This window comes from Vombatus ursinus, unplaced genomic scaffold (genome assembly GCF_900497805.2).
Source record: "Vombatus ursinus unplaced genomic scaffold, bare-nosed wombat genome assembly UNPS02004596.1, whole genome shotgun sequence".
Lineage (NCBI taxonomy): Eukaryota > Metazoa > Chordata > Mammalia > Diprotodontia > Vombatidae > Vombatus > Vombatus ursinus.
This window is the reverse complement of record NW_020944374.1, coordinates 1,834,104-1,860,878: the sequence shown is the minus strand read 5'-3', so window position 1 is coordinate 1,860,878 and position 26,775 is coordinate 1,834,104. Positions and strand designations below refer to the sequence as shown.

Here is a 26,775-nt window from a genome sequence, read left to right as displayed (position 1 = left end):
CTTGTTTTGTCTCCATCTTTCTTTGTAAAAAAAAAAAAAAAAAGTGAAATGGTGATGCCTTGTTTTTGTCTACTTTGTTCTCTTAGCCATTTGTTAATAATGTAAAGTGAGTTCTTTTTTGTTGGGCTTGTTCTGTTTACTTTTAGCAAGTCTATTGTGCCTTTGGGATAGTTTATCTGAGAATATTGTAGGCTTTAAAAATTTTATAATTCTACTACACTGTTGTTTTTATGTTGTTATGATACACCTCGGCATTGTAAATGGCTTTAATGGCCTTTAACATTGAAATAAAAGAAAAAAAATTGTCAAGACTATGATTTCCATCTCCCCCACAAACCAACTTATCAGTGTAATTTCTTTGTTTCTTTCAGGTGAAATGGAAAGATTGTCATCTTTGATCAGAAATATCTTTTCCTAAGTAGATGGCACAGAAATTTGTGAACAGAGAGGACCCATCTACATCTCCTTAAGTTATTCAGTTTTCTGCTTTATTTTCTCCATGCTGAAAAACCTAAAAATTGTTGAGTTGTGCATTTCTGTATTTTAACTTGTTGCTTAGGTTCTTACACATTTATTTTCAGTACATGGCTGAAAGTGTTACTTATTCCCTATTTTTTTTTAGCACAATGTGCTGCAAACAAACAGTTGCCATGGAGCAAATGAGGAGGTTACATGTGTACTAGAATTTCAGTTTAGATTGTTTAAATACTGCCTGGGTTTAGTCATTCTGTCAATTTTCAATGCATTCTTTTTATTGTTGGAAACAAAATAAACAGCTGTTTAATCATTTTGAAGTTACCTCATTGAAAACTCCGTTTTTATTTATTATTATCTGGCCTGTTTTTAATATCAATGACTAAAAAAACAAGGTGATAGCACTATTTCATGCAGTCCTTAGGAATTGTATTATGTTTATTATGTGTACAACATTAAGACTTGTTTTTAAAAAGAAAAAGTAGTTCAACTGTCACATGCCGCATAACCTTTTCCTTTGTCTATAATGTTTTTAGATAAATTGGAAAAAAAGAATTCCTCAAAAAAACAAAATTAATTAAGCTTCATTCAGTTCTACAGCTACAGGAGCTTTTTAATCACTGAACTGTAGTCTGACAAGTTTCATTATGTCATTAAGTTTTTGTTTTTAATCTGCGGAATTCTACCAGTGTAACCTTTTTTTCTAAATAAACAATAGTTTTCTCAATGAGTTGTAAATCATTGTGTGTATTGTTTTCTCAGTAAAAGGTGGGTCCTGGGACACACACACACATACACACACACACACACACACACAGACACACACACACACACTCTTTCTCTCTCTCTCTGTTCAACTACTCTTCCATCCTCCCCCTTCAGTGGAAGGTATCTTTTTAGCCTGATTGCTCCAAGGTCATTTTTTCATTTCACAGACTCTGGAAATCAGAGTAATTTGAAAGCGTGAAAGCGTTGGTTAATCTGTATCATAGGTGGTGCATTTGTTCATATATTTCTTGGGGCCTGAGCTGTATTTGTATCAAAAAGTGTTGAGAGAAGAACAACAATACAGCAAAGGCATGGAATACTAAGATTAGTTGTGTTATGAAGATGAAATTCTAAATCTTGAGGGGAGATGTTTAAAGGAATTATGACTTGGACAAAATTAGGTGAAGAAAAGCATATCTTCTGGGAGAGGTATTATGAAGCTTTTCTATATTCATAAAACATAAACAAAAAGTAGCTTTATATTGGCATTGAAACCAAATAATGGTGGCTGTTTCAAAATAACAGCTTTGGGTCTCTGACTTTGAATGTCTTTCAATCTTAATCTTGAGTTTGGCTTGTTCTCTACTGCTACTAGTTTCCCTGCCAAAATAATTGCTATACTGGACAAGTGATTAACATCTCTTCATTCTTAAGATTTAGCAGCTGTTATCAAATTCTTTTGCCCATCAACTTTTTGGTCAATTGGTATTGAGGACAGTGCATGCCTGAGTTAAGGGATGGAGGTGAAGGCACATCTATTGTGACAGTTTGCCTTCTCTGACAAGGGCTGTGCCTCTGAGGATTGCATCTTATCTCCCAGGGTTGGATATGTGGGTCCTTGCCAGCATTAAGGGTGGTGGTAATGGGGGTAGGGAAAGGGAGAGGCTTAGCTCTAGCTTCAGGATAACCTAGCCTTGGTAGTGGTGAACATGGTAAGGGAAGGTATTAGGACCAGTCAGTCAATAAACATTTACTAAGCATCGACTGTGTGCCAGGTACTGTGCTGAATGCTGAACTAGGCCTCATGACTGAAAGAGTGATTACTCTGCAGCACTCCTTCCTTAATTTATTGGTATTTTTAAGTGAAGTAGCAGAAGGCCCCCATCAGGAACAAAACCATAGATAAAATACGTGAAGAGAAGGGGATTTGGTGTGAGATCTACAAATGTGATCACGTAGAATTGGGATACAAGAGAAAGACTCGGATTTGGTATTCTAGAAGCTCTGCCTCTTGTAAGGGACGAGGTCTTGTGACTTCATGTTCGTTTCCTTATTGTAAGGGAATAAAGACATAATTAGATAATACTTTACGAATGAGACAAATTCAGAAGACAGTTAATTATCATCTATTAAACACCTACTATGTGCCAGACACTGCTAAGTTCTGGGGAAAGATGAGGGAGAGAGACAAGGAGAACAAAGTGAAGTAAAATTTCTTGCAATGGCTACTACAAGTGTATATGCTAAGAGGTAAGGATGAGAGGAGGAAAGATAACAGTTATTTGAGCAGGTAAAGAGTCAAGGATGTGGGGGGCATAATTATTGTCTTTGTTTTCAACTACCTACCTATGTAGCTGTCTACTTCAAGGAAGTGGTGATTTTTTTTTAAAAAAAAGGTGATAAAAGTCGATACAAAATAGACAAAAGCCAAACCTAGCAATAATCTTAAATGTAAATAGATTGAACAGTGTAGCAAAACCCAGCAACTTGATGGATGTATAAGAAACATCTCAAAGATACACACAGAATGAAAAACATTAAATGGGGAAGTCTACTTTTGAAGGTAGAAAAGCAATCTATGGAGAGAGAAATTGAGTTAGGGGGAGGTATGGAAGCAAATAGTAGTTAAGAAAGAATGAGATAAAAGCCTATGGTAGTCATCAGGGAGAGAGGGTCACTTCATAAACTAGAAAGAAAGATGAAAGAAGAGACAATAGAAAGGATTACAGCTGACGTCTGTAAAGAAGAGGGGAGACAGTGAAACCGTTCAGTCTGGATGGTCCTTTTAATTTTAATGAACTCGAGTTGGAAGAGGTTCAGTCACCCCTTAGTGTCCAACCTTAGCCCTATAATCTTACAGTAACGGAGAATGAGGAGAGAGGATTTGGATTCTACTTCCCTCTCTTGTCTCCCCTACACCCTCCCCAGCATGCACTAGATACCCTATCTCTATCTCTGTAAAAATCACTTGACATTAGGAAGAAACTTCCCTGCCACGGCCTCGTTTATTTTCACTCCTATTTCTCAACCAGACTCCATCCATGCCCCAATCCAACCTTGCCTACTCCTTCCACTGTGTCCTCTGGAATTCTCATTCCATAGTAAAGAAACTCCTCCTTCCTCTTTCTCTCATGTTTTTTTCCATCTATTAGCCTCCAAAGGAACCTGGCTCCCCTCTGACAACACTGCATCTCCAGTTATTTTTCCCAGCACTTTTCTCACACCTGCCACATTGGTCCTGGAGGAAGATTTGGAATACTTGTTTTCTATGGTCAGTTTATGCAATACCTTTGCCCTTTTGAAATTCATTCAATCAAAAATTTCCACCTTAATCTAGTGGATTACATTTAAAAGCAGAAAAAATTCACTTGGCTCTGACAGTAGCTGTATAATCCTAGGCAAGTAAATTAATCTTTCTGTGCCTCAGTTTCTTCATTTTAGGATTAGGACAAAAAATAATTAGGATAATAATATTTGTACAATCTATTGTGCAGGGTTATTATGAGGAAAATGTTTTGCAAACTTTAAAGCATAGCATTATTGTGAGCTATTCATAGAGGCAGTTGTGGTATAGTGACAAGAGCAGGGGTGAGGAACCTGCGTCCTTGAGGCCACATGTGCTCCTCTAGGTCCTCAAGCGTGGCCCTTTGACTGGAAACAAAATTCACAGATCAGATCCCCTTAATAAAAGGATTTTTTCTGTAAAACTTCAACTTGGTCAAAAGGCCACACCCACTGCAAGGTTCCCCATTCCTGGACTAGAATGTTGGCTTTGGAGCCAGAAAGATCTGGATTCAAGTCCTGCCTCTGACACATCCTGGATGTGTAATCCTGGGCAAGTCACTTAAATTTCCTAGTGCTCTAGGCAACTCCATTAGACTAATAAGTTGCAGAGAAAACATTGACCTGAATTGATAGAGGGAAGTTCCTCACTTGAAAATTTCCTATACCAATGACATCACAAGTCCTATTTTAGTATTGATGCTATGATGTTTGAAACATTGCAATAACTAGTGAGTTTAAGAGAAAATAAATACTCCATCTTCTGGAAAATGAGCAATTACCCAAACTATCAATTGCTTAGAGCCAAACAAAGTGTTAAGTAACGTAGCATGACACAAGGGAAATGCCATAAAAAAAATGTCATCAGAGATGTATGGCCAGAAAAGAAGGTGGGCTGGTCATATGACTAGGACAAGGAATAACCAATGGACAACCCATTGCTCCATTGGTGTCCGTACAGTGTCAAGAGAAATTAAGGCCCCTGCTGTGTTAGGTGGGCTCCCTGGTACCTCTTTATGGGAACATATGGACAAGATTCACCCAGTATGAAAAGGTATCAATGGGTTATTAATGGACTCCATCACATCAATGAGAGCATGGAGCCATCAAAGTAGCCAAGAAATGAGTGTAAATGTATGCCAGAGTATTGAATGATATTTGATCTCATTAGATGGAGAACAAACTTTACCTTCCTTTTAAGATTTGTTCCTGTAATGCTCTATCTAGTTTCCATATCCCTTTAAGCCGAGTAGCCTGAACTTGCATGGCTAGCTTCTCCTTGAACGATATATAATAAAGTAGGGAATATGTTGTGGTACAGTACAAAAGATAAGTCCAAGTTACCAAAGCTCTGTTAATTGCCAAATCCAATAGTCTTTTCTCAGTCCTCATCTCTCTTTAACTGCATTTTTGCTGCATTTGACTTGTTGACCACCTCCTCCTGGATATTCTCTCTTCTCTGGGTTTTTAATGATAATACTGTTTCCTGGTTTTCCTCCTACTTATGTGACCACTACTCTCTTGCTGAAAATTCCTAGGAAGTCTTTTCCTTTCACTCTCCTTTCACTCTCTTAACTCTGGAGTCTAGCTTCTGATCTCATCATTCAATTTAAACTGTTCTCGCCAGTGTTACTAGTGATCTTTTTTGGTGAAGCAATAAGTGACTTGCCCAAGGTCACACAGCTAGTAAGTGTCAAGTGTCTGAGGCCAGATTTTGAACTCAGGTCCTCCCGACCCCAAGGCCAGAGCTTTATCCACTGCGCCACCTAGCTGCCCCTTTAAGTGCCAAATCTAATGGTCTTTTCTCAGTCCTTATTCTTCTTGAGCTCTCTGCATCCTTTGACTGTTGATTATTATCTTCTTGACACTCTCTTCTCTCTGTGTTTTTGTGACACTCCTCTCCTCTGGTTCACCTCCTACCTGTTTGCTCCTCAGTTTCCTTTGCTGGATCTTCATCCAGTTGGCACTTACTAAATGTGTGTCCCTCAAAGATCTATTCTGGTCCCATTTCTGTTCACCTATACCATTTCACTTGGAGAACTCATCAGCTCCCATGGATTCAATTTTCATTTCCATGCATAGGATTCTTAGATCTATATATCCAGCCATAACCTCTCTCCTGACCTCCAGTCTTGCATCTCCAAATATTCTCATAGAAATCTTAAACCGGACATATCCAAAACTGAACTCATTAACTTTCCCCATAAACCCTCCCTTCCTCCTAACTTCCCTATTACTGTTGAGGGCACCACCATCTTCCCAGTTCCCTGGGCTCACTATCTCAGTATCATTCTCAACTCACTCACCCCTATATCCAATCTGTTGCCAAGGCCTATTGTTTCTGCCTTCAAAACATCTGTCATGTGTATATTCCTCCTTTTCTCTGACACTGCCACCACCTTGGTGGATGCCCTCATCACCTCATGTTTGAACTATTGCCATAGCCAACAGATTGCTGTCCTTGCCTCAAGTCTCTTCTTAATCCAGTTCAGCCTCCACTCAACTGTCAAATTGATCTTCCTCAAGTGCAGGTCTATGTCACCATCCTATTCAATAAATTCCTGTGGCTCCTTATAGCCTCCAGGATCAAATATAAAATCCTCTCTTTGACTTTTTGAAGCCCTTTATAACCTAGCCCTTACCTAATTTTCCAGTCTTCTTATTCCCCTCTATATACTCTTCAATCCAATGAAATGGTCTTCCTTGCTGTTCCTTGAACAAGGTACTCTACATTCTGACTCTGGGCATTTTCACTGGTTGTCCCCTATACCTGGAATTCTCTCCCCCTGCCCCCTCTTCAGTCTCTGTCCTCTAACCTCCCTGGCTTTCTTCAAGTCCCAGATAAAATTCTATCTTCTATAAGAATCTTTTCCCACTCCCTGTTAGTGTTATGGCTTTCTGTTGACTGTCTCCAGTTTATCCTGTAGGTACTTTGTTTGGGCAGCTAGGTGGCACAGTGCATAGAGTGCTAGGCCTGGAGTCAGGAAGACCAGCGTTCAAATGTGACCTCAGACACTTCCTAGCTGACCCTAGGTAAGTCACTTCACCCTATTTGCCTCAGTTTCCTCATCTGCAAAATGAGCTGGAGAAGGAAATGGCAAACCACTCCAGTATCTCTGCCAAGAAAACCCCAAATGGGGTCACCAAGAGTCAGACACTAAACAACAACAAAACTAGCTTGTTTGTATGTAGCTGTTTGCATGTTGTCTTCCCCCTTTGGACTGTGAGCTCTTTGAGATCAGGGACTGTTTTTTGCCTTTCTTTGTATCCCCATGGCTTAGCACAGTGCCTGGCACATAGCAGATATTTAATACTTATTGACTAACTTTGCTGGCTCATTATCCATATTATGCCACTTAAACTTTGTGTATTCTCCAAGATTTCTGTCCTATGTCCCTTTCTCCCTCTGGAACAGGAGATCTTAATCTTTTTTTTCCTGTCACGGACCCCATTGGCAGTCTGGTGAAGCCTATGGACTCAATGTTTAAGACTCATAATTAAAGGAAATGCTAGATTTTGGTTAGCCATTAGTGAGAATAAAAATGTAATTTTTTTTTTCCATTTAGGTTCACTAACCCCTTGAAATATATCCACAGACCCATTAGGGGTCCTTGTATCCTAGATTAAGAAACTCTGTTCTCTAGTATTTCCTTTGGTAATCTCATCAAGTTCCTGTGTGTTTAACTATCATCTCCATGTAGATGACTCCATAGATCTATATATGCAGCCTCACTCTCTCCCCCTCGAGCTCCAGTATGGCATCACCAGTTGCCTATGGCACATGTCAAATGGATGTCCTAGAGATATCTTAAGCTCAATACGTCCAAAAATGGATTTGTTTCATTTTCCCCTAAACCTTCCTTCATTCCAAAATTCCTCATTTCTGTCAGATCTCCCATTCTTCCTATTTTACAAACTTGGCATTAATCTTAACTCCTCTTTACCCCTTCATCTGAAATAACTAATCAATTGTCACATTTTGCCATTTCTACATTGGCAACATCCTTTACATCCAACCCCTTCTTTCTACTTATGCAGCTATCAGTTTACCTCTAGCTTGAATTATTGCAATGGCTCCTATTCTCCCTGCCTCAAGTCTCTCCCCCTCCAGTTTGTCCTACACACCACTTCTGGTGATTTTCCTTAAGCACAGATCTGATCTTGCGACTCCCCTATTTGACCAATTCCAGTGGCTTTCTATTGCTTCTAGGATAAAATATAAACTGCTTTGTTTTTTTAAAGTTCCAGTACAACTTTGCCCCAAATTATCTTTCCAGCCTCAATGGACATTACTTCCCCTCACACCATGGCAGCCAAACTGGCCTCCCACCCCACTGTTTCTTACACATGACACTTTACCTATTTCTATGTGTAGGGAAGACTCCAAGTATAGAGAGTACTTACGTGTGGTAAAAGCTGTTGTTATGTGGCTTGAAGGGAGGCAGAATAGACATCTCTAGACTTCTCTCACACTTCTCCAAGGGAGAAAGGGTACTGGAATAGAATTATATCTATCTGCTTCCTTAATCATTAGTCTAGGGGGTATATGATTGGGTTCACTCTAATTTCTGATTGCTTTGTCATTATTGGGGAGGAAAGCAGACCTCAAGTTCTATATCCAAGGCTTGACCCCTTTCCCACCAAATACCAGTTCCACAATGAATACACATAGTGAATAGCAAAGAAACTCATCTGTCCACATCATAGTCAAACAAATCAGGGAAGGTATACATAGGAAAATATATTAGACTATACAGAATGAAAAAGTTCTCCCATAGGGAACAAGATAATTGAGATTGACCAAGAGAGATTGTTCTTGGTATTGCCCAAGGGGAAACTCCATGCAGTCTTTAGAGTAGCAAGCTGTGAATAGGAGCGCCAGCTCCTCCCATGTCTTCCCACAGTCTTTTCCTTTGGCATCGTCCAACTTCCCTCTCAAAGCTGGAAGCCCGAAATGCCCGAAGGACTCGATACTCTAAGAAGAATGGGAGCTTGAGGTGTTCCTGAAGAGGACTGCCACTCAAAGAGTTCCCCAAGATGACTGAAGAATCCTGGAACTCTCCCCTCCTCACCAACTCCGCCCTGCCCCTCACATGAGGCAGGGCTTTCACCTCCACCAATAAAGGAGATTCCCATACCAATGGGCTTTCACACAGGGATTAGTTACATGTTCATTTGGGCTAGCTGTCCCATATGCCTGGAACATTCACCTTCTTCCTCTCTGTCCTTCAAGACACACCTCAGGTGCCACCTTCTGTATGAAACCTTTCTTCATTCTCCCCAGTTGCTTGTGTCCTCCCTCCCAAACTACCTTGCATTTAACTGTGAATATATTTGTATGCATTCTCTTTATATTTATTCTACATGTACTTAAATCTGTGCCCAGGAGTATAGGAGCATAGACTTGGAGCTAGAAGAGAAGTATCTTTCTAATTACAAGGTAAACTCCTTTTAAATAGGGATGATTTTATTCTTTGTATCTGGATCCTCAGCACCTAGCACAATGCCTGGCACATGTACAGTAGAAGCTTAGTAAATGGTTGGTTGATTGATTACCTTGGACTTAGTCCCAGGAGAGATAACAAGGGATTCCTTTGAATTTCTTTTTGAGGCAGGTGAGTCATAGGAAAAAAATATTGTTGGTCTGTTTAGATGCTCCAATCATATATTGGATTGGCTACAAGGGCCAGAACCTGTATTAGAGCCAAGTGGCGATGACCACAGAAGCAAAAAAAGTGGCAGCAGTCAGCATTGTTGTAAAAATCAGAAAATCCATTAGCTCATTCACATCCCTCAGAAATAGTGAAAGTAAGAGTCTATTCATCTAAAAGCTCTGCTTAGCCATCTATTAAATACATAGGATAACTAAATGTGTAGATAATATTGTGTCATTAAGTTATTATTACATGTCCATACCTATAATGTATTATTAAATATACCATGTATATATTCAATAATATATCATATGTTATAAAATTAAGTATATTAGTACATATACATAAATATATTCTATTGTGCATCACTAGATTGTTAAATATTGGATATGTATGCCTAAATACACCACCTTCTGTGTTATGAAATTATTAAATATATCATGTGCACATATAACTATAATATATCTTGTATGATCAAATTATTAACCAGATTAGCATATGTGTACATGGAAATATATTTTATGATTAAATTATTAAATATGTCAACATAAATGCATTTATGACTGCATTATGTATTATTAAGTGATCAAATCTATATCATATGTATATATAAATATAAATTACATTTTAATAGAAACCTCACCAAGGCCTCCTCTTTCAGTTAAAATGAAGCTTCCATTATTACAGTTCTTTAATATCCCATTTCCCATTACTTCCCAGAAGCATGGTTTAAATGTTTAATTCTTTAAAAAATTGGTGCAATATTTTTAGACACATGTCAAAGCCAAAGCTATTTGATTAGGTCTAGAGAGTAGATGCTAACTGGTGCTAATTGAGGTTGGGTTTCCATGTATTTACATGAACACAAGTAGACAGGGCAATTAGGGATACCAGGGCGAGGACTACAAAGAAAGGGACAAAAAAAAGGAGAGTTATTGCTCTAAGAGAAGATATGGGGGGATATGGGGGCAGCTAGGTGACGCTGCGGATAGAGCACCGGCCCTGGATTCAGGAGGACCTGAGTTCAAATCCGACCTCAGACACATAACACTTACTAGCTGTGTGACCCTGGGCAAGTCACTTAACCCCATTGCCTAGCCCCCCCCCCCCCCAAAATATGAATGTGAACTTAGCAGCCTTTTTCTTGTCTGATTTAGAGCATATACATAGCCAGGCGAGTCACCAAGCTAAGAAACTTTCATTCTCTGGAGAGACTTTAGACAGGGCAACCAATTAAAAGGCTATATCCATAGTCTATGCAAGAGGTGATGAGGGCCTGACCTCAGGGTGGTGCTTGTGCGAGTGGAGAGGACAAACTCTCTTGTTTTATAGAGGAGGAATAGGAAGGTGAAGGGACTTGCCCCAGGTCACTCAGAGGATGGCAGTTTGAAATGGGAGGTTGGGGAATGGGGAGGGAAAGTAAATAGAGTCATAGATGTAAAGGACCTCAGAGGCAAACTAGCCCATTTTACTAGTGGGGAAACGGAGTTCTGGAAAGTTTAAGTGACTTGCCTTCTCTCTTTAATCTCACCTGAGCTCCGGTCCCTCACCACGAATTGCCTATTGTATATTTTAGATTAGATGTCCCAAAGGCACCTCAAATGTAACATGTCCAAAAGAGAGCTCGTTATCTTTCCTTCTGAAGCCTACCCCACTTTTGAACTTTTCTACTTTTGTTGAAGGTACCAACTCAGTTTAGCAACCTCAGTATCATCCTCAACTCCTCATGCTCACCTCTCACCCCACATATCTAATCAATTGCCAACTCTTAGCATTTCTACCTTCATAACATTTCTCACATCTTCTTCCTCTTCCCCTCCACTCACATAGCCACTACCTTGATTTCAGGCTCTCATGGCTTCTTGCATGGACTATGGAAATAGCCTCCTCTTTGCTCTCCCTGACCCGTGTCTCTCCTCACTGCAACTCATCCTTCTCTGAACTGCCAAAGTGATTTTCCTAAAGTTCAGGTCTGACCATGTCACCTTCCTGTTCAATAAACTCCAGCGGCTCCCTGTTACTTCCAGGATCAAATATAAAATCTTATGTTTGGCATATTTAAAGCCCTTTCCAACTTAGCCCCATCCTACCTTTCCAGGATCATCTATTACTCTCCTCCATATACTTTTCTGTCCAACCAAATTGGCCTTCTTGCTGTGCCTTAACTCACACCACTCCATTCTCTCTCATCATTTTTTAAATCTTATCTTTCCCTAAAGAATTTTTTGTATGGCCTAATAATTTACATTGGCCATTTTCTCATCATTCCCTGTCTCTCAAACATCTTCACACCATGTTTTCTCCACTTGGGCCATCATCACCTCCTCTCCAGTAGAATGTTGGATTCTTCCCTTGTAACCACTCTGGGCTCTTCTTGGTGATTTTTGGCTTTATCTTGCCCTGATCCAGGCCTACACCTCACTTCCTCACCATCTCCATACCATCCGCCTCTCCTACCTTTTCCATGTTCCTTTTATGTGTTATTTCCCCCCATTAGACTGTAAGCTCACTAAGACCAAGAACTGTCGTGCTTGCTTGCTTTTTATTTGTATTCTACTGCTTAGCACAGTGCCTGGCAGATACCTTTTTTTTTTTTTTAAAGGCAATTGAGTTTAAGTGACTTGCCCAGGGTCACACAGCTGGTAAGTATCTGAAGCCTATTTTGAACTCAGGTCTTTTTGATTGCAGGACTGGTGCTCTATCCACTGCAGCACCGCCTAGCTTCGCTATAGATAGCTCTTAATAAATATTCTCTCTCTCTCCCAAGATATATATACATATCTATGTTTTTATGTATCTATCTTTGCATTTATCTCTTTCTATGTATATATCTATGTACCTATCCATCTTTTTATCTGCTATCTCTGTCTACCTACCTATCACTCTATCTCTCTTTGTGCCTCTGTACTGGCTCTCCTCCCTGTCTGTAATGCATTCCCTCTCTCCCTCTGCCTCTTGGAATCCTTTGTTTCCTTCAAGACTCAGTTGAGTCTGCACAAGGCCTCCTCCAAGAGGCCATTCCTGATATCCCCTGATGCCAATGCCTTTCCCCACAAGGTTAATTTGTTTCTGTCTTGTATATACATATACATATATGTATGTATATATATATAATATTTGTGTGTGTATATGTGTATATGTTTATACACACATATATGTTGTCTCCATTAGAATGTAAGCTGATGGAGGGCAGGGACCACTTCATTTTTGTCCTCCCCAGCACAGTGCTTGGAACATAATAGGTGCCAGATTTGGAATCAGAGGACCTGGGTTTACATCCCAGCTGTGACTCCTACTTACTCTGTGGCCTTGGGCAAGTCACAATCTTTCTGAGTCTTAGTTGTGCAAATGTAAAACAAAAGGGTTGGATTAGATCACAGGATGGTAGATTTGGAGTGGAAGGGACTTTAGAGATCATCAAGGTCAATACCTTCATTTTGCAGATGAGGAAACTGAGGCCTGGAGAGAGTGACTTTTCCAGGCTCACACAGCTAATAAGTGTCAGAGGTGGTATTCAAATCCAGGTCTTTCTGATGATGACCACTAAGGGCCTTCCAGCTCTAAAGTTATATTCCTATGAATCTCAAACATTTTCTTTTCATATCTATAATAGTAGCTACACATGCCCACTTGCCTGGAAAACTTCTCAGGCTGTCTTCATGCTTGTCTAGTTACCTTGTGCCTCATTGTCCCCTTCTCAAGAGAAAGGGCTTTGTTTTCAGGAGTCTGAACACTGTTCTCTCACTCTTTTTAGAGCTGGAGGTTTGCAGATGGAGAGTCATTAGAGATGTGACAGAAGCCAGCTCTCCAGCCCTCCTTCCTGAACATGAGTAATGAAATTCTGACTCTGCCTAGGGGCCCAATCATAGTTCCATTTTTTTCTTTTCAGACTGAGGAGTGTAGGTATTCCATGCACCCACTGCATCAGGAAAGCAGCAGAGTTTCCAAGGTGAAAGGGGGGCTTTTTCTTTTGTGCTTAAGTCATACTCTGCCTTTGGGCATTTCAAACAGAATCCAGCAGACCAAAATTCAGTTTGCATAGTGCTTCAGAGAACTTCTGTCCCAAATGTGCTCTGCTTGGATGGCCGTTTCAGTTGACATCTGATTTATATTTTCAGGATAAGTAAACCCTTCAAGTGATGAGTGGGTACTCAGAAGGAAGAATGCTATTTCTCCCATCCTGATTTCCATAGCTGGGTGTAATTTTCAGTCTTGCTCCTGAGATGATTGTATGGTGTTTCCTTTTTTTTTTTAATACATTTTTGGAGGGCTAGGCAATAGAGTTAAGTGACTTGCCCAGGGTCACACAGTAAGTGTCAAGTATCTGATGTTGGATTTGAACTCAGGTCCTCTTGACTCCAGGGCTGGTGCTCTATCCACTGCACCACCTAGCTGCCCCTGTATGGTGTTTCTTATTTTATCCATTGTGAATTAGAGATGGTGGTGGCATTTGGAACCAAGTAATATATGAAAGGTAAGCTATGGCAGGTTTTTCCTATTTCTTTGCAAAGTAGGTTTCCTAAAATCTCTTTCCCTTCCATTGACACATATAATAAGGGTCCCTTTGGAAACAATGGACCATAGGATTAGAGATTTAGAGGTAAGAGGGCTCTTGGAGGATCCCATAAAGTCCAATCCCCTCATTTTACAGAAGAGGCACAAAAGATCAAGTGGCTTGCCACACAGCTAGTAAGGGTATGAGGCAGGATTAGAATCCAGGTTCTTACAACTCCAAGTTCAGTATCCTGTTCAACAAAGCATTTATTACTACTACTCTGGAGTGCCTTGTTATTTTTTCCAGGTTCAATATGGGGTAAGCCATTCTGCAAATTGTAACTTGAGCCCCTAACAGAGCAAAACCCCTACTCACAGACCTGGTAAATGGTACAAATCAAATAGCAATATATTTCATTAAGACAGAACCACAAGGTAAATGCTAAGGGGGAAAATAATCAGGTCAATCCTCCTCCTACACAAATAGGATTAAAATAAAATCCCCAACATATCATTGGAGGAAAAACTGTTTCCTAGCCTCACATACAGGTGGAAAGTGACCAACCGCAGGGCACATATCAATGGGGAAAGAACTAGCCTCCCTGAGCACCATTCACGCAACTGGTGATCAAAACTGGGATTTTGTTACTGAAATGGAGATCTCTGAAGCTCAGAGTTATATTCATCTTGCCTCTAACTCTGGACTCTGACTCTTCAGTGCCTGTCCTTCACAATCTCTGGAGCTCAAACATGCTGGATTTAGCTTTAATTTTCCTACTCAGTAGACATCATGTGACACTAGACTGCTTCAGCTTGGCTGTCTGACCACGACAGTCCAGAAGCACCTCAATATTTCCCAGATGTTGTGCTCGGGCCCCCTTTCCATGTGGATCCCCATCAGATTACTTTGATCACCCCTTTCAAAGTCCACATTTCCTAACACAGTTCTTGAATCCTGGCATAAATCTTGTGGGATTTTGAAATCCTAGGACTTCCTTTAATGAACACTAACTCATTGCCTTCTTTTTTTTTTTTTTAATGGGCAAATGAGGTCAGATGGGAACCATCCATTATTGGCATTACAACTCCCCCATTACATTTTCTTCTTAGCAAACACTTTCTGTTCCTTCAAATCCCAGCAGGCTGGGAGTTACATCTGTTTGTATACATCAATTAAATTACAAATAGTGTCATTACAGGCAATTACCTGGATACATAGTAGGTAACTTTCCAATTAGAATTGCATGTGGTAGATCAGAAACATAGGCCAGAGGTAGAAACATAATTCATAAATCAGGTAAAGTTGCAAATGATAAAACCATATGCAAAGCATAATATCACATGTTGAGGTTGTGTGCAAAACATATATTATATACATGCTATCAACAAGTATTTGTGTAACTTCCTCTCCCGTTATCCCTGGAGCATTATACGTCAGCCTGGTCATTGTCTAGATGGTCCTGATACTCCTGTGGGGATGACTCATCAGTTCTGTACCCTTGGTAGTTTCAGATGTCTTGGCCTACAGTCTCAATCCTTAGCTATTGCTATCTTTAAACCCTAATGAGTTAGACACAATAGGTTGCCTTCTATTACTTTGGGGCTTCCCAAGAAGGATTAAGCAGGAAAAGAGGCAGCCTACTGTGGATTCATTCTCTCCCCCCATACCTGGGCTGGGGAGTGGTGATCTCTTTAAAAAAAATTTTTTTAAAAAAAGTTTCGGAGGCAATGAGGGTTAAGTGACTTGCCCAGGGTCACACAGCTAGCTAGTGAATGTCTGAGGCCAGATTTGAACTAAGGTCCTCTTGACTCCAGGGCTGGTGCTCTATCCACTGTAGCGCCACCTAGCTGCCCCAGTGGTGGTCTTTTTTTAGGTGGGGAAGCATTGGCAGGCTTCTTTCATCCTTAAGAGGTTACCAACATGTAGTTTCCTCTTCATCCAAATCATGATCTAGGTTCTCTCCATTTTATGGAAAGAGTTTATTTACAGACCACTCTCATTAGAATATATAAAACCAGATAGAGATTAAACAGTATCTTCTTTAGGATCAAAACTCACCTTAGCAGTTCCTAAGGGACTTCTTAGAATCTGGACCTTGGGTGGGCCTGGGACCCTTGTCTGATGACTCTAAATTATCTGCCAAACCCTACCTTGCTTAGCCAACTTTTCTGGGACTCAGATTCTTGCCTTCCTGATCTATGGCAGCCACCTCATCCTTCCAGATCTATCTGTCCAGGCTCCGGCATCACTAGGTGAATTCCAGAGGTGCTGGTGGGTAGGCCTACAGCAGATAAGACACTTGAGAACCCAAATTGGCCATCACTAGAATTATTGACCCTGCTTCCTGAACCTTGACGTCAGGCTTGTTGTTAAAGCTAGGGTCCGACATTCCTTGTCTCTGCTCCCCTACCCCCTCGTTCAGATTCTGTTGTCTGGCTCCCAGTTTCCCATGATTACCTTCTCTACTTCTTGATATTCCTTGGCACTGTTGGATCTAGGTCTACCTCATCTTCCCAACCCTGACTCCCCTTCAGGACATAATTGATGTAGCACATGGCCCAGGATCTTGGCTCTGAGCTCACACAGACCAGGTTGATTCTTGTGGTTGATTCCAGCTGGGACCCACAAGGTCTATAGTTGCTGCTCCTTTAGGAATTCCTTCCCAACCCCCTGAAGTGCTTTGGACCTTTACCTGTAAGGTAAGGGGGAGGTAGGATGCTCAAGGGAACTTCTTGGTGGACAGTTCTCTCTCCTCTTTTCACATGGTGAATGATGGCTCGGTAAAAAGCTCTATGCTTGCCCTCTGCAAGCGTGGGCTAAAGGGGAAGGATGATCTATTGAACTGGCTAGTTGAGGGGAAGTTCTGTTACTCTTCCCTGCATGCACCTGGGGCCTGCACCTATCCTATGCAAAAGGAGATGGGGCTAGAGAAGCTTCTCGAGTGAACTGCTCCTCAGGAAACCTCATTGCCCTCGGGCCCATAGGCTTTGGACTTGGCACCATCCTGCTCAAGGTGGGGTGGGGCTGGGGGGAGGGGAACTCTCATCGGAGCTGCCTGCTACAGAGGATTGTTCATTCTCTAACTGGTTTATTTTTATTTGTTTGTATCCTTTTTCTATTCTCTCCAAGGTGCTGAGAATGGCAGTTAGCTGGAGAGAGGCAGCTAGCTGCATTGTTCTTACCACCTGCCCAGTGTAATTAATAGTCTACAAGATCCAATAGTCTCATAGTCTCTCACCAGTTTCAAGGCTTCCTGATGACACCCAGTGCTAATTTATTGGTGAAAACAGGGGCCAGTAATGACTTGGATAATTGAAGTCAACAGATAATTTAGAAGCCTCATAAGAGTCTTGAGTTTCCAGCTCTTCATCTACCATACATCTAGAGCTGCAGATGAGAAAACAAACCATAAAAACCCTTCTTAAGAATTAGTGGAAAGGGAAGCCCTGGTGGGTGGTGGGTTCCCCTTGACTGGATCATAGGTTTAGTTCTGGAAGGGACCTTTGAAGTATCCTAGTTTAATTCCCTCATTTTACAGGTGAGGAAACTGAGGCCCAGGGAGGTCATGCAGGTAGTAATTGGCAGAGATAGAATCTGAATAAATCCCCTGACTCCAAAACTATTCCCCTTTCCACTTTAACACATTGACTCTTGAGGTGAAGGATGGAAGACCATTTTAATCAATCAATATTTATTAAGTACGTACTATGTGCCAAGTACTGGGGAATATGAAAAGTGACAAAAGACAGTCCCTGCCCTCAAGTAGCCTATAATTGAATGGAGAAGACGACATGCAAACAAAAATATACAAAGCAAGCTATAAACAAGATAAATAGGACATAATTAACAGAGAGCAGGCACTAGAATTGAGAGGTTGGGCAAGGCTTCCAGTAAAAGATGAACTTGTAGTTGGGACTTAAAGGTAGCCAGAAAGGTCAGTAGGCAGAATGGAGGAGCGGAGACATTCTAGCATAGTAGACAGCCTGGGTAATTACGTGGAGCCAAGGAATAATGAGGCCAGGGGCGGCTAGGTGGTGCAGTGCATAGAGCACTGGCCCTGAAGTCAGGAGAACCCGAGTTTGGATCCGGCCTCAGATTAAACACTTGATACTTACTAGCTATGTGATCCTGGGCAAGTCACTTAACCCCAATTGCCAAAAAAAAAAAAAAAAAAAAAAGAAAGAAAAAAAAATGAGGCCAGTGTCAAGGCAATGAAAACTGAAAAGATAGGAGGGGACAGGTTCTAAAGGGCTTTGCATGCCAAAGAGAGCATTTTATATTTGCTCTTGGAGGCAATAGGGAGCCACTGGAGTTTATTGAGTAGGGGAGTGACATGATCAGACCTACGCTTTAGGAAAATCACCTTAGTGGCTGAATGGAGGATGGTTTAGAGTGGTAGGCTGATCCCACAGCAGGATATTGTAATTGTCCAGGCATGAAGTAATGAGGGCCTGCACCAGAGTAGTGGCAGTGTAAGAGAAGAGAAGTTGGGGGGGCATATCTGGGATATGCTGCAAAGGTGAAATCAATAGACTTTAGTAGCAGATTGGATATGGGGGGGTGAGAGATAGTGAGGAGTCCATGATGTCTCGTAGGTCATGAGCCTGAAAGACTGGGAGGATAGTGTTGTCCTCTATAGCTGAGGGAAGATAGGAGCTGGGGAGGGTTTCGTTAGGGAGGTTATAGAGAGGATTCTCATTTAGTGATGGGTTGGACTACACGAACTTTGGGGTGTCTTTCAGTTTGAAATTCAGGGTGTTCTTTGATTCTAAAGTAGGTTGACTTTAACTCTATATCCTTTGTTGATATTCCTAAAGCATAGGTCTGATTATATATTCCCCTGCTCAATAAACTCCAATGGCTCCCTCTTACCTTTGGGTTCAAATACAAATTCCTGTGTTTGGCACTTAAAGCTCTTCAGGACCGGGCCCCAACATTCTTTTCCAGGGTCATTATATATTACTCCCCTTCATGTACACTATAGTAAAGCCAAACAACTGGTTTCCTTTCTTTTCCTCACCCATGACATTCCATCTCCCATCTCCAAACGTTTGCACAAGCTGTGTCCAATACTTACATTGTACTCCTTTCTCACTTCTGTCTCTTAGACTATCTTCCTTCAATGATCTGCTCAAATCCTACCTCCTATGTGATGCCTTTAGATCTCTTCTAGTGCCCCTACCCACAAATTAACTTGTATTTGCTCATATATTTTGCCTAGACTTATATGTGTACGTGTTATTTCCTTGATAGAATGTAAGCTCCTTGGGGTCGGGAACTTTTTTTTTTGTTTCTTTGTGTCCTCAGGGCCTAACACAATGACTGGCACTTAATAAGTGTTTAATAAATGCTTATTCCATTGAATGATTTTCTTTAGAGTTCTAATGGACAATGAAATCACCTAAGGAAGTATGGGGAGGATAAGGAGAAGTAAAGGAACAAAGACTCGTCCAATTGGGAATTGAATGAATTTAGAGGTGGGAGGGCAGAAAGTCCTGCAAATTCTCTTCCTGGGAGAGCCCTCTATCCCCAGTGCTCCTGGACCCAGTTGGTGTGGCTGAAGGAAAGCTGGATGATGACAAAAAGGGAATGTGATGGGATGTGGCAGTGCCTTCAGGGTACAGCAAGAATACCCAATAGTCCGTAGCTTTTGACAGCATAAGGAAATGAGAAAGAGCCAATTGCTATGGGGTTGGGTAGATAGAGACCTTGGGGAGCAAGTTCTCAAGGGGGTCATTATGAAACTCTCTTGCTCCAGTGATTTCAAGTGAAGCAGTGTAGAAAATGCCATGGGCATTTGGTTCCAAGAGGGAGATGATCCAGGTGACACCTTGGGGTTTTGCTGCAGCTTTGGACATCTTCAGCTCACACTCCAGGCATCCCATTCTCCTCCCCCCACCCCTTTGTGCCAAAAGGGAATTTTGATAAATGGGACCTTCCTTGAAATGCTTGCTGGTCTAATCCAATCCAACAAAGCATTAACTAGGCACTGGGGATGTGTTGGGAATGTGGACACAGAAAAGAAACAATTCCTGTTTTCATGGAGCTTATATTCTACTGCATGGGGGAGGGGAGGAAGGGAATGCCACATGGAAAAAAAAACATATATACATACATACACATATATATTTACATATATATACATATATACATAGATATCTATACATATATACACATACACACATATACTATATATATATATATATATATACACACACACACACACACACACATACCTAATAATTTGGGGAAGGAGAGACTACTAGCAACTAGAAAAATCAAGAAAGAAGGTTTCCTGGGGAAAGCGTAACATGAGCCGAGTATTGAAGGAAGCCAGGTGTTCTAAAAAAAAGGCAGAAGTGAGGAAAGGGACATGGGGTGCTTTGTTGTTGTTCAGTCATTTCAGTCATGTTCACCTCTTTGTGACTCCTTTTGGGGTTATTTCCTTGGCTGGAATGGTTTGCCATTTCCTTCTCCAGCTCATTTTATAGATGAGGAAACTGAGGCAAATAGGGTGAAGTGACTTGTCCAGGGTCACACAGCTACTAAGTGTCTGAGGCCAGATTTGAATTTAGGAAGATGAGTCTGATTTCAAGCCCAGTGTTCTATTCACTGCAGCACCACCTAGCGGTCCTGACATGGGGAACAGCCAGTACAAAAGCAACATGGAGGCAGGAGACTCGATGCAAGTTCACAGAATAGCAAGAGTGGGTAGAAGCGAGAAATGTCAAATAAACTCATCAAGGTCTCTGGGGCCAAATTGTGATGGGCTTTAAATGCCAAATGGAGAAATTTGTGTTTGTCCCTTACGCTAGAGGCGATACAATTGGAGGGACTACTTGAACCGAGCAGCGACATGGCTAGACCCTTGCTTTAGGAGTATCATTTTGACGGCCTTGTTGGGGCACGGATGGAGAGACCGAAAGTGAGGAGTTCACTTAAGCTGTTACAACAGTCTACATGAGAGGAAATAAGGGCCCGTAGTATGGTGGTGACCCTCTAGATGGAGAGAAGGAGACAGGTACTAGGGATGTGAAGGAGGTGGCTTCAGCATGGCTTGGCAACTTATTGGTTATGAGGGTGGTGGTGGAACGATTTGAGGATGAGTTTGCAAACCTGGATGACTAAAGAAATGGCGAGATCCTCCAGAGAAACTTAGAATTTAGGAAAAAGGAAAGGCTCAGGGGGAAAGATAATGAGCTCTCTTTTGGCCATGTTGAGTTTGATACAGGACATCCAATTTTAAATGTCTAGTAGGCAGTTTAACATGTGGTCTAGAGCTCAGGAGATATACACTAGGACTGAATATCTATTTAATGTAATCTCTTTTTGTAAAGTGAGCAATCACCTTTAATAGCAATTTTAATGTAGACAAGAATTTTCAGATAACTCATTCCCTTAAATTAGGGGCATCTCTGTGCTCCTATTTAATATAAATAGCCAACACTTCTTTTGTGCTTTCAGATTTGCAAAGCATTTCACATATATTACTTCATCTGATCCTCCCTGTGAGGTAGATATTATCATGATGTCCATTTCACAGATGGAGGAAATGAGGCAGAGGGACGTTAAGTGACTTGACCAGGGTCACACAGCTAGTAAATGTCTAAGGTGGGATCTGAACTCAGGTCTTTATGATTCCAAGTCCACAGCTCTATCCAGTATGTCAAGGTAGTCTGGAATGAGAAAAGGCAGTTTTTAATCTAAATATAAAACAAAGAAGAACTTCTTATATTCAAAGTTGTCCTAAAGTAGAATGACCTTCCTAGTAAGGTAGTGAGTTCTTTCTACCTTCAGGTCTTCAAACAGAGGTAGGATGAAGGTTGTTATAGGGGGCTATCATAGGGGAGATTCCTGTCCAGGTTTGGGTTGGATTATGTTCCCTCTGAAATCTTTCATCTCCAAGTTTTTCTGCTTCTCTGAAGGACATGGAGAAAGTTTCTCAACTGTCAGGATTGATATAAGCCAGCTTTCTAGATAATTTTTTTTTTAATGGGGGAGGTTCAAAATATTTTTTAGTTTCCCACTTCTATGAATATTGACTTTCTAGAAATGGTCAGAATCATAGACCTGGAGTTGGAAAGAGCCTCAGAGGCCATTGAATTCTACCCTCTCATTTTACAGAGGAGGAAACTGAGGTCCACTGAAGAGAAGTGACTTGTTCAATGTCACCTGTGCAATCATAGATCTAGAACTGAAGGGACCTTGGGTCCACCCCCTTCATTTTACTGAGGGGTAGTCCAAGGGAGGGATATGAAGAGACTTACTCAAGGTAAATGATTGGTATTGTTTTAAAGTTCTGAAAAATGCAATGAATTAGGCTTAATTTTGACAACCATAATAATATACTATTGAAAATTAAGGAAATGAATTTTTGTTCCTTCAGTCTGTGACATCAATGAATTTAAATAAAGATATCATAGTGGGGCAGAAATACACTGATTGGATGAACAGCATTAAGCACACAATTGCATTATGCTGGGTGCATGGGAATTTGACTGAGAAAACAGGCTCCAAGCCTCCCCTTGTTGTGTTAGTCTCCATTCTGAGCAATGGTTAAAGTGATTTAATCATTGAATGAGTTGATAATTGAATGGATGAGCTAGCCAATCACAGACTCTGCTTTGGAGATTCAAGCCAACAGTGAGATTCCTCTTCTGTGGCTTTATTTAATAGTCTATATAGCTTCTATTTTTTTCTCTGTTCTCCTTAATCACTTTCGCTCTATTTGATAAGGCCCTTGCAGGCTTTCTGCAAATATTTCCATTTTGACAGCACTGTAATAATGCTGGGGCACATAGAAAATTATAGCAACCCCAATCAAGGAGAAAAATGGCTTAATAAGATGAAAATGCAGAGTACCTATTTAGAAAATCAAATTACTAGATAAATGAAATGTGTTTCCATTTTGTTTCTAGCTTGTCTGCACAATGAAACCCATGTCAGGCATAGTCCATGTTTAGGAATCTTGAAATGTCGTTCCTGTTTACTCTTTTCACTGGGGCTGGTCTACTGCAGAGTGGGGGGCAGTTTGACATAAGGGAAGCCCTGGCCTGGGAGTGAGAAGAGTGACATTTTGGTCTTGGGCTCTTTCTGAGGAGGAGACTCTCTGAGGAAGAAGAAGCTGCTTGCCCTCTCAGGAATGATGCTGAATTTCAATGGGCTCTGTCAGGCGAGAAACTATTGGTCAACTTGATAATAATAACTAAGAAATCTGCTCTCTTTGGGGCATTTGTACCAAGGAAGAACCTACTGAGACTTGTAAAAGGAGATGACTATGACCCACTTTGAGTGATTCAAGTACTGTTCAAAGGAATCTAGAAAGCATCCGAGCAAGAAACTGACAGCTTCAGGGGCACAGGCAATGTTTTTATTCCTGCCACTGACCAAAAGAAAGAGTTGCAATAGACTAGGGTAGTACAATCAGGAAGTCAACAGTGGGTTAAAAAGATGGTGTCAAGGGGCAGCTAGGTGGTGCAGTGGATACAGCACTGGCCCTAGAGTCAGGAGGACCTGAGTTCAAATCCGGCCTCAGACCAGACACTGTGTGGCCCTGGGCAAGTCACTTAACCCCAATTGCCTCACACACAAAAAAAATGGTATCAAGAATGGAATTTGAATTTCTGTACCATGGATTAAAATAATGGAATGACAGACACTTGGTCAGAGAAGGAGGCTAATACGAGGTGCTAATATATTTACCGGGCAGCTAGGAAGCTCAGTAGATAGTGTGGTGGGGCTGGAAACAGGAAGATTCATCTTCCCGAGTTCAAATCAGTCCTCAGACATTTACTAACTGTGTGACCTTGGGCAAGTCACTTAATCCTGTTTGCCTCAGCTTCGTCATCTGTAAAACGAGTTGGAGAAGGAAATGGCAAACTGCTCCAAGAAAACCTTGAAATGATGTCATGGAGAGTTGGACATGACTGAAACAGTTAAAAAGCAACGATATATTTATGAGGAGTCTTACAAATCTAATCTAAAAAGCTTTAAACTGAAAAAGAAGTGGAAATACATATACTCACACATATATATATACACACATACATATATATCTGCATATCTCTCTATATCTGTATAATAACTACCAAATTGGAAGTAGCAGAGACCCAGAACTTGCAGGAGAGCAGAACCAAGCAAGAAGCCAGAAACGCAATCTATGTCCTGGGCAACTTTTTTGTCTCCTTGTGGGTTCATTTTCCATGAACCATCCCTAAGTTACACTCTAGGGCTCTGTCCTCTTCCTCCCTACGCACTCTTGGTGATCTCATCAGCTCTCATAGGTTCAATGATCACCTCCATGTAAATGATTCCCGTATCTAGATAGGCAGTCTGCATCACCAAACACCCTGCCTATTGGAGGTTTTTGAACTAGATCTCCCGTTCAATGTATCCAAAACGGAAGTCATTAACACCGTGCCCCCCCTCAAAAACCTTCTCTCTTCTGAATTTTTTTAATACTGTTGAGAGCACTACCATCTTCTTGGTCCCCCACACTCACAACCTTTGCATCATCCTCGAGTCCCTGTTTGCCCCACCCCCATGTCTAATCTGTTGCCAGATCTTGTCACTTTTATCTTTACAACATCTCTCCTATATGTCCCCTACTCTCCAGTCCCACGGCCAACTCCCTGGTTTAGGCCTTTGTCATCCTTTCCTTTTCTCTCCACTCCATTCTATTTCACCTTTGGCGGCTGCAGCAAAGTGATTTTCCTAAAGTGCAGATCTGTCTGTGTCACCTCTCTATTCAATAAATTTCAGTGACTCCTTATGACCTTTAGATATGGGGAAACTTCAGAGATCATCTAGCCTAAATCTCTCATTTTACAGAGGGGTAAACTCCAGCTCATGTAGATGAAGTAGCTTGTCAGCCCTTAGAGGCTGTCTACTCCCATTGTTTCATTTTACAGATGAGGGAAACTGAGGCACAGAGAGAGGAAGTGTCTTGCCTGGGCTTATACAGCTAATAAATACCTGAGGCAGAATTTGAACCCAGGTCTTCCAGACTCCAAATCCAATGCCCTATCCACTTATTTGTGGGTATTGCATCTCCTCAGACCAAGTTTCTTGAGGACAGGGCCTCATGCCAAGACTATATGACTGTGTTGAAAAAGCCAAAGACATAAATAAAACCTATTTTTAAAGAACTAGTTGAATTCAAATAAACTTTATTGTTCACCTTGTAGTTAAACAAGATGGCTTGTTGTTGACAAAGAAATTACTTTTTAAGCCCATCTTTCTGTTCCATACTGCTTTTTTGGAGCTGAGAATTTGCCCTGGTGGGAATATGTTAAGTTTCCAGAGCTGGGGACAGGAGCTGCTACATTCCTGCCTAGGAGAGGGGTGCCTAGGAAATGGAACTTAGAGAGCCATCTGAGTTGAGTGTCTGTGTGTCTGTGTCTCTGTGTGTGTCTCTGTGTGTGTCTCTGTGTCTCTGTCTGTGTCTCTGTCTGTGTGTCCCTGTGTCTGTGTGTCCCTGTGTCTGTGTGTCCCTGTGTCTGTGTGTCCCTGTGTCTGTCTGTCCCTGTGTCTGTCTGTCCCTGTGTCTGTCTGTCCCTGTGTCTGTCCGTCCCTGTGTCTGTCCGTCCCTGTGTGTGTCTGTCCCTGTGTCCCTGCGTCTGTCCCTGTGTCCGTGTGTCCATGTCTGTCCGTCTGCCTGTGTGTCCGTGTCTGCTCGTGTGTCCGTGTCCGTCGGTGTGTCCCTGTCCATCTGTGTGTCCCTGTCTGTGTGTCCCTGTCTGTCCGTCTGTCCATCTGTCCGTCTGTCCATCTGTCCGTCTGTGTGTCCGTGTCCGTCGGTGTGTCCCTGTGTCTGTGTGTCCGTGTCTCTGTCTGTGTCCCTGTCCGTCTGTGTGTCCCTGTGTATGTCTGTGTGTCCCTGTTTATGTGTCCCTGTCTGTGTGTTCCTGTCTCTGTCCGTGTGTCCGTGTCCGTCCGTCCGTCCCTGTGTCTGTCCGTGTGTCCGTCCGTCCGTGTGTCTGTGTCTGTCCGTGTGTCTCCGTGTCTGTCCGTGTGTCCCTGTCCGTCTGTCCGTGTGTCTCCGTGTCTGTCCGTGTGTCCCTGTCCGTCTGTCCGTGTGTGTCCGTGTGTCCCTGTCCGTCTGTCCGTGTGTCTCCGTGTCTGTCCGTGTGTCCCTGTCCATCTGTCCGTGTGTCCCTGTCCGTCTGTGTGTCTGTCCGTGTGTCTCTGTGTCTGCCTGTGTGTCCCTGTCTGTGTGTCCGTCTGTCTGTGTCCCTGTCTCTGTTTGTCCGTGTCTGTCTGTCCGTGTCTGTCCGTGTGTCCGTGTCTGTCCGTGTGTCCGTGTCTGTCCGTGTGTCCCTGTCTCTGTCTGTGTGTCCCTGTCTCTGTCTGTGTGTCCCTGTCTCTGTCTGTGTGTCCCTGTCTCTGTCTGTGTGTCCCTGTCTCTGTCTGTGTGTCCCTGTCTCTGTCTGTGTGTCCCTGTCTCTGTCTGTGTGTCTCTGTCCCTGTCTGTCTGTCTGTCTCTGTCTGTCTGTCTGTCTCTGTCTGTCCGTGTGTCCCTGTCTGTTGTCCGTGTGTTCCTGTCCGTGTGTCCCTGTCTGTCTTTGTGTCCCTGTCTCTGTCTGTGTGTTCCTGTCTGTCTGTCCCTGTCTGTCTGTCTGTCCCTGTCTGTCCGTGTGTCCCTGTCTGTTGTCCATGTGTCCCTGTGTGTTCCTGTCTGTGTGTCCCTGTCTGTCTGTCCGTGTGTCCCTGTCTGTCCGTGTGTCCCTGTCTGTCCGTGTGTGTGTGTGCCTCTGTGTATGTCTGTGTGTTCCTTTCTGTCTGTGTGTCCCCGTCTGTCTGTGTGCCTCTGTGTATGTCTGTGTGTCCCTGTGTATGTCCGTGTGTCCCTGTCTCTGTCCGTGTGTCCCTGTCTCTGTCCGT

The 26,775-nt window shown here is 42.0% G+C and overlaps 2 protein-coding genes across 7 annotated transcripts in view; both read left to right on the top strand.

The window, feature by feature from the left end:
• Positions 1-798, top strand: part of THOC2 (THO complex 2) — a 96,305-nt gene extending 95,507 nt beyond the window's left edge. For all 6 annotated transcript variants that reach the window (XM_027838521.1, XM_027838549.1, XM_027838536.1 and 3 more), the window contains one exon: positions 372-798. In XM_027838521.1, coding sequence (XP_027694322.1) covers positions 372-398 — 27 coding nt within the window. In that variant the 3' untranslated portion in view covers positions 399-798. The remainder of the gene's footprint in view (positions 1-371) is intronic.
• A 24,735-nt stretch (positions 799-25,533) lies between these two features.
• Positions 25,534-26,775, top strand: part of LOC114025297 (keratin-associated protein 16-1-like) — an 11,406-nt gene continuing 10,164 nt past the window's right edge. The window contains exon 1 of the mRNA XM_027838685.1: positions 25,534-26,223. Within this exon, the coding sequence (XP_027694486.1) occupies positions 25,534-26,223 (690 nt within the window). The remainder of the gene's footprint in view (positions 26,224-26,775) is intronic.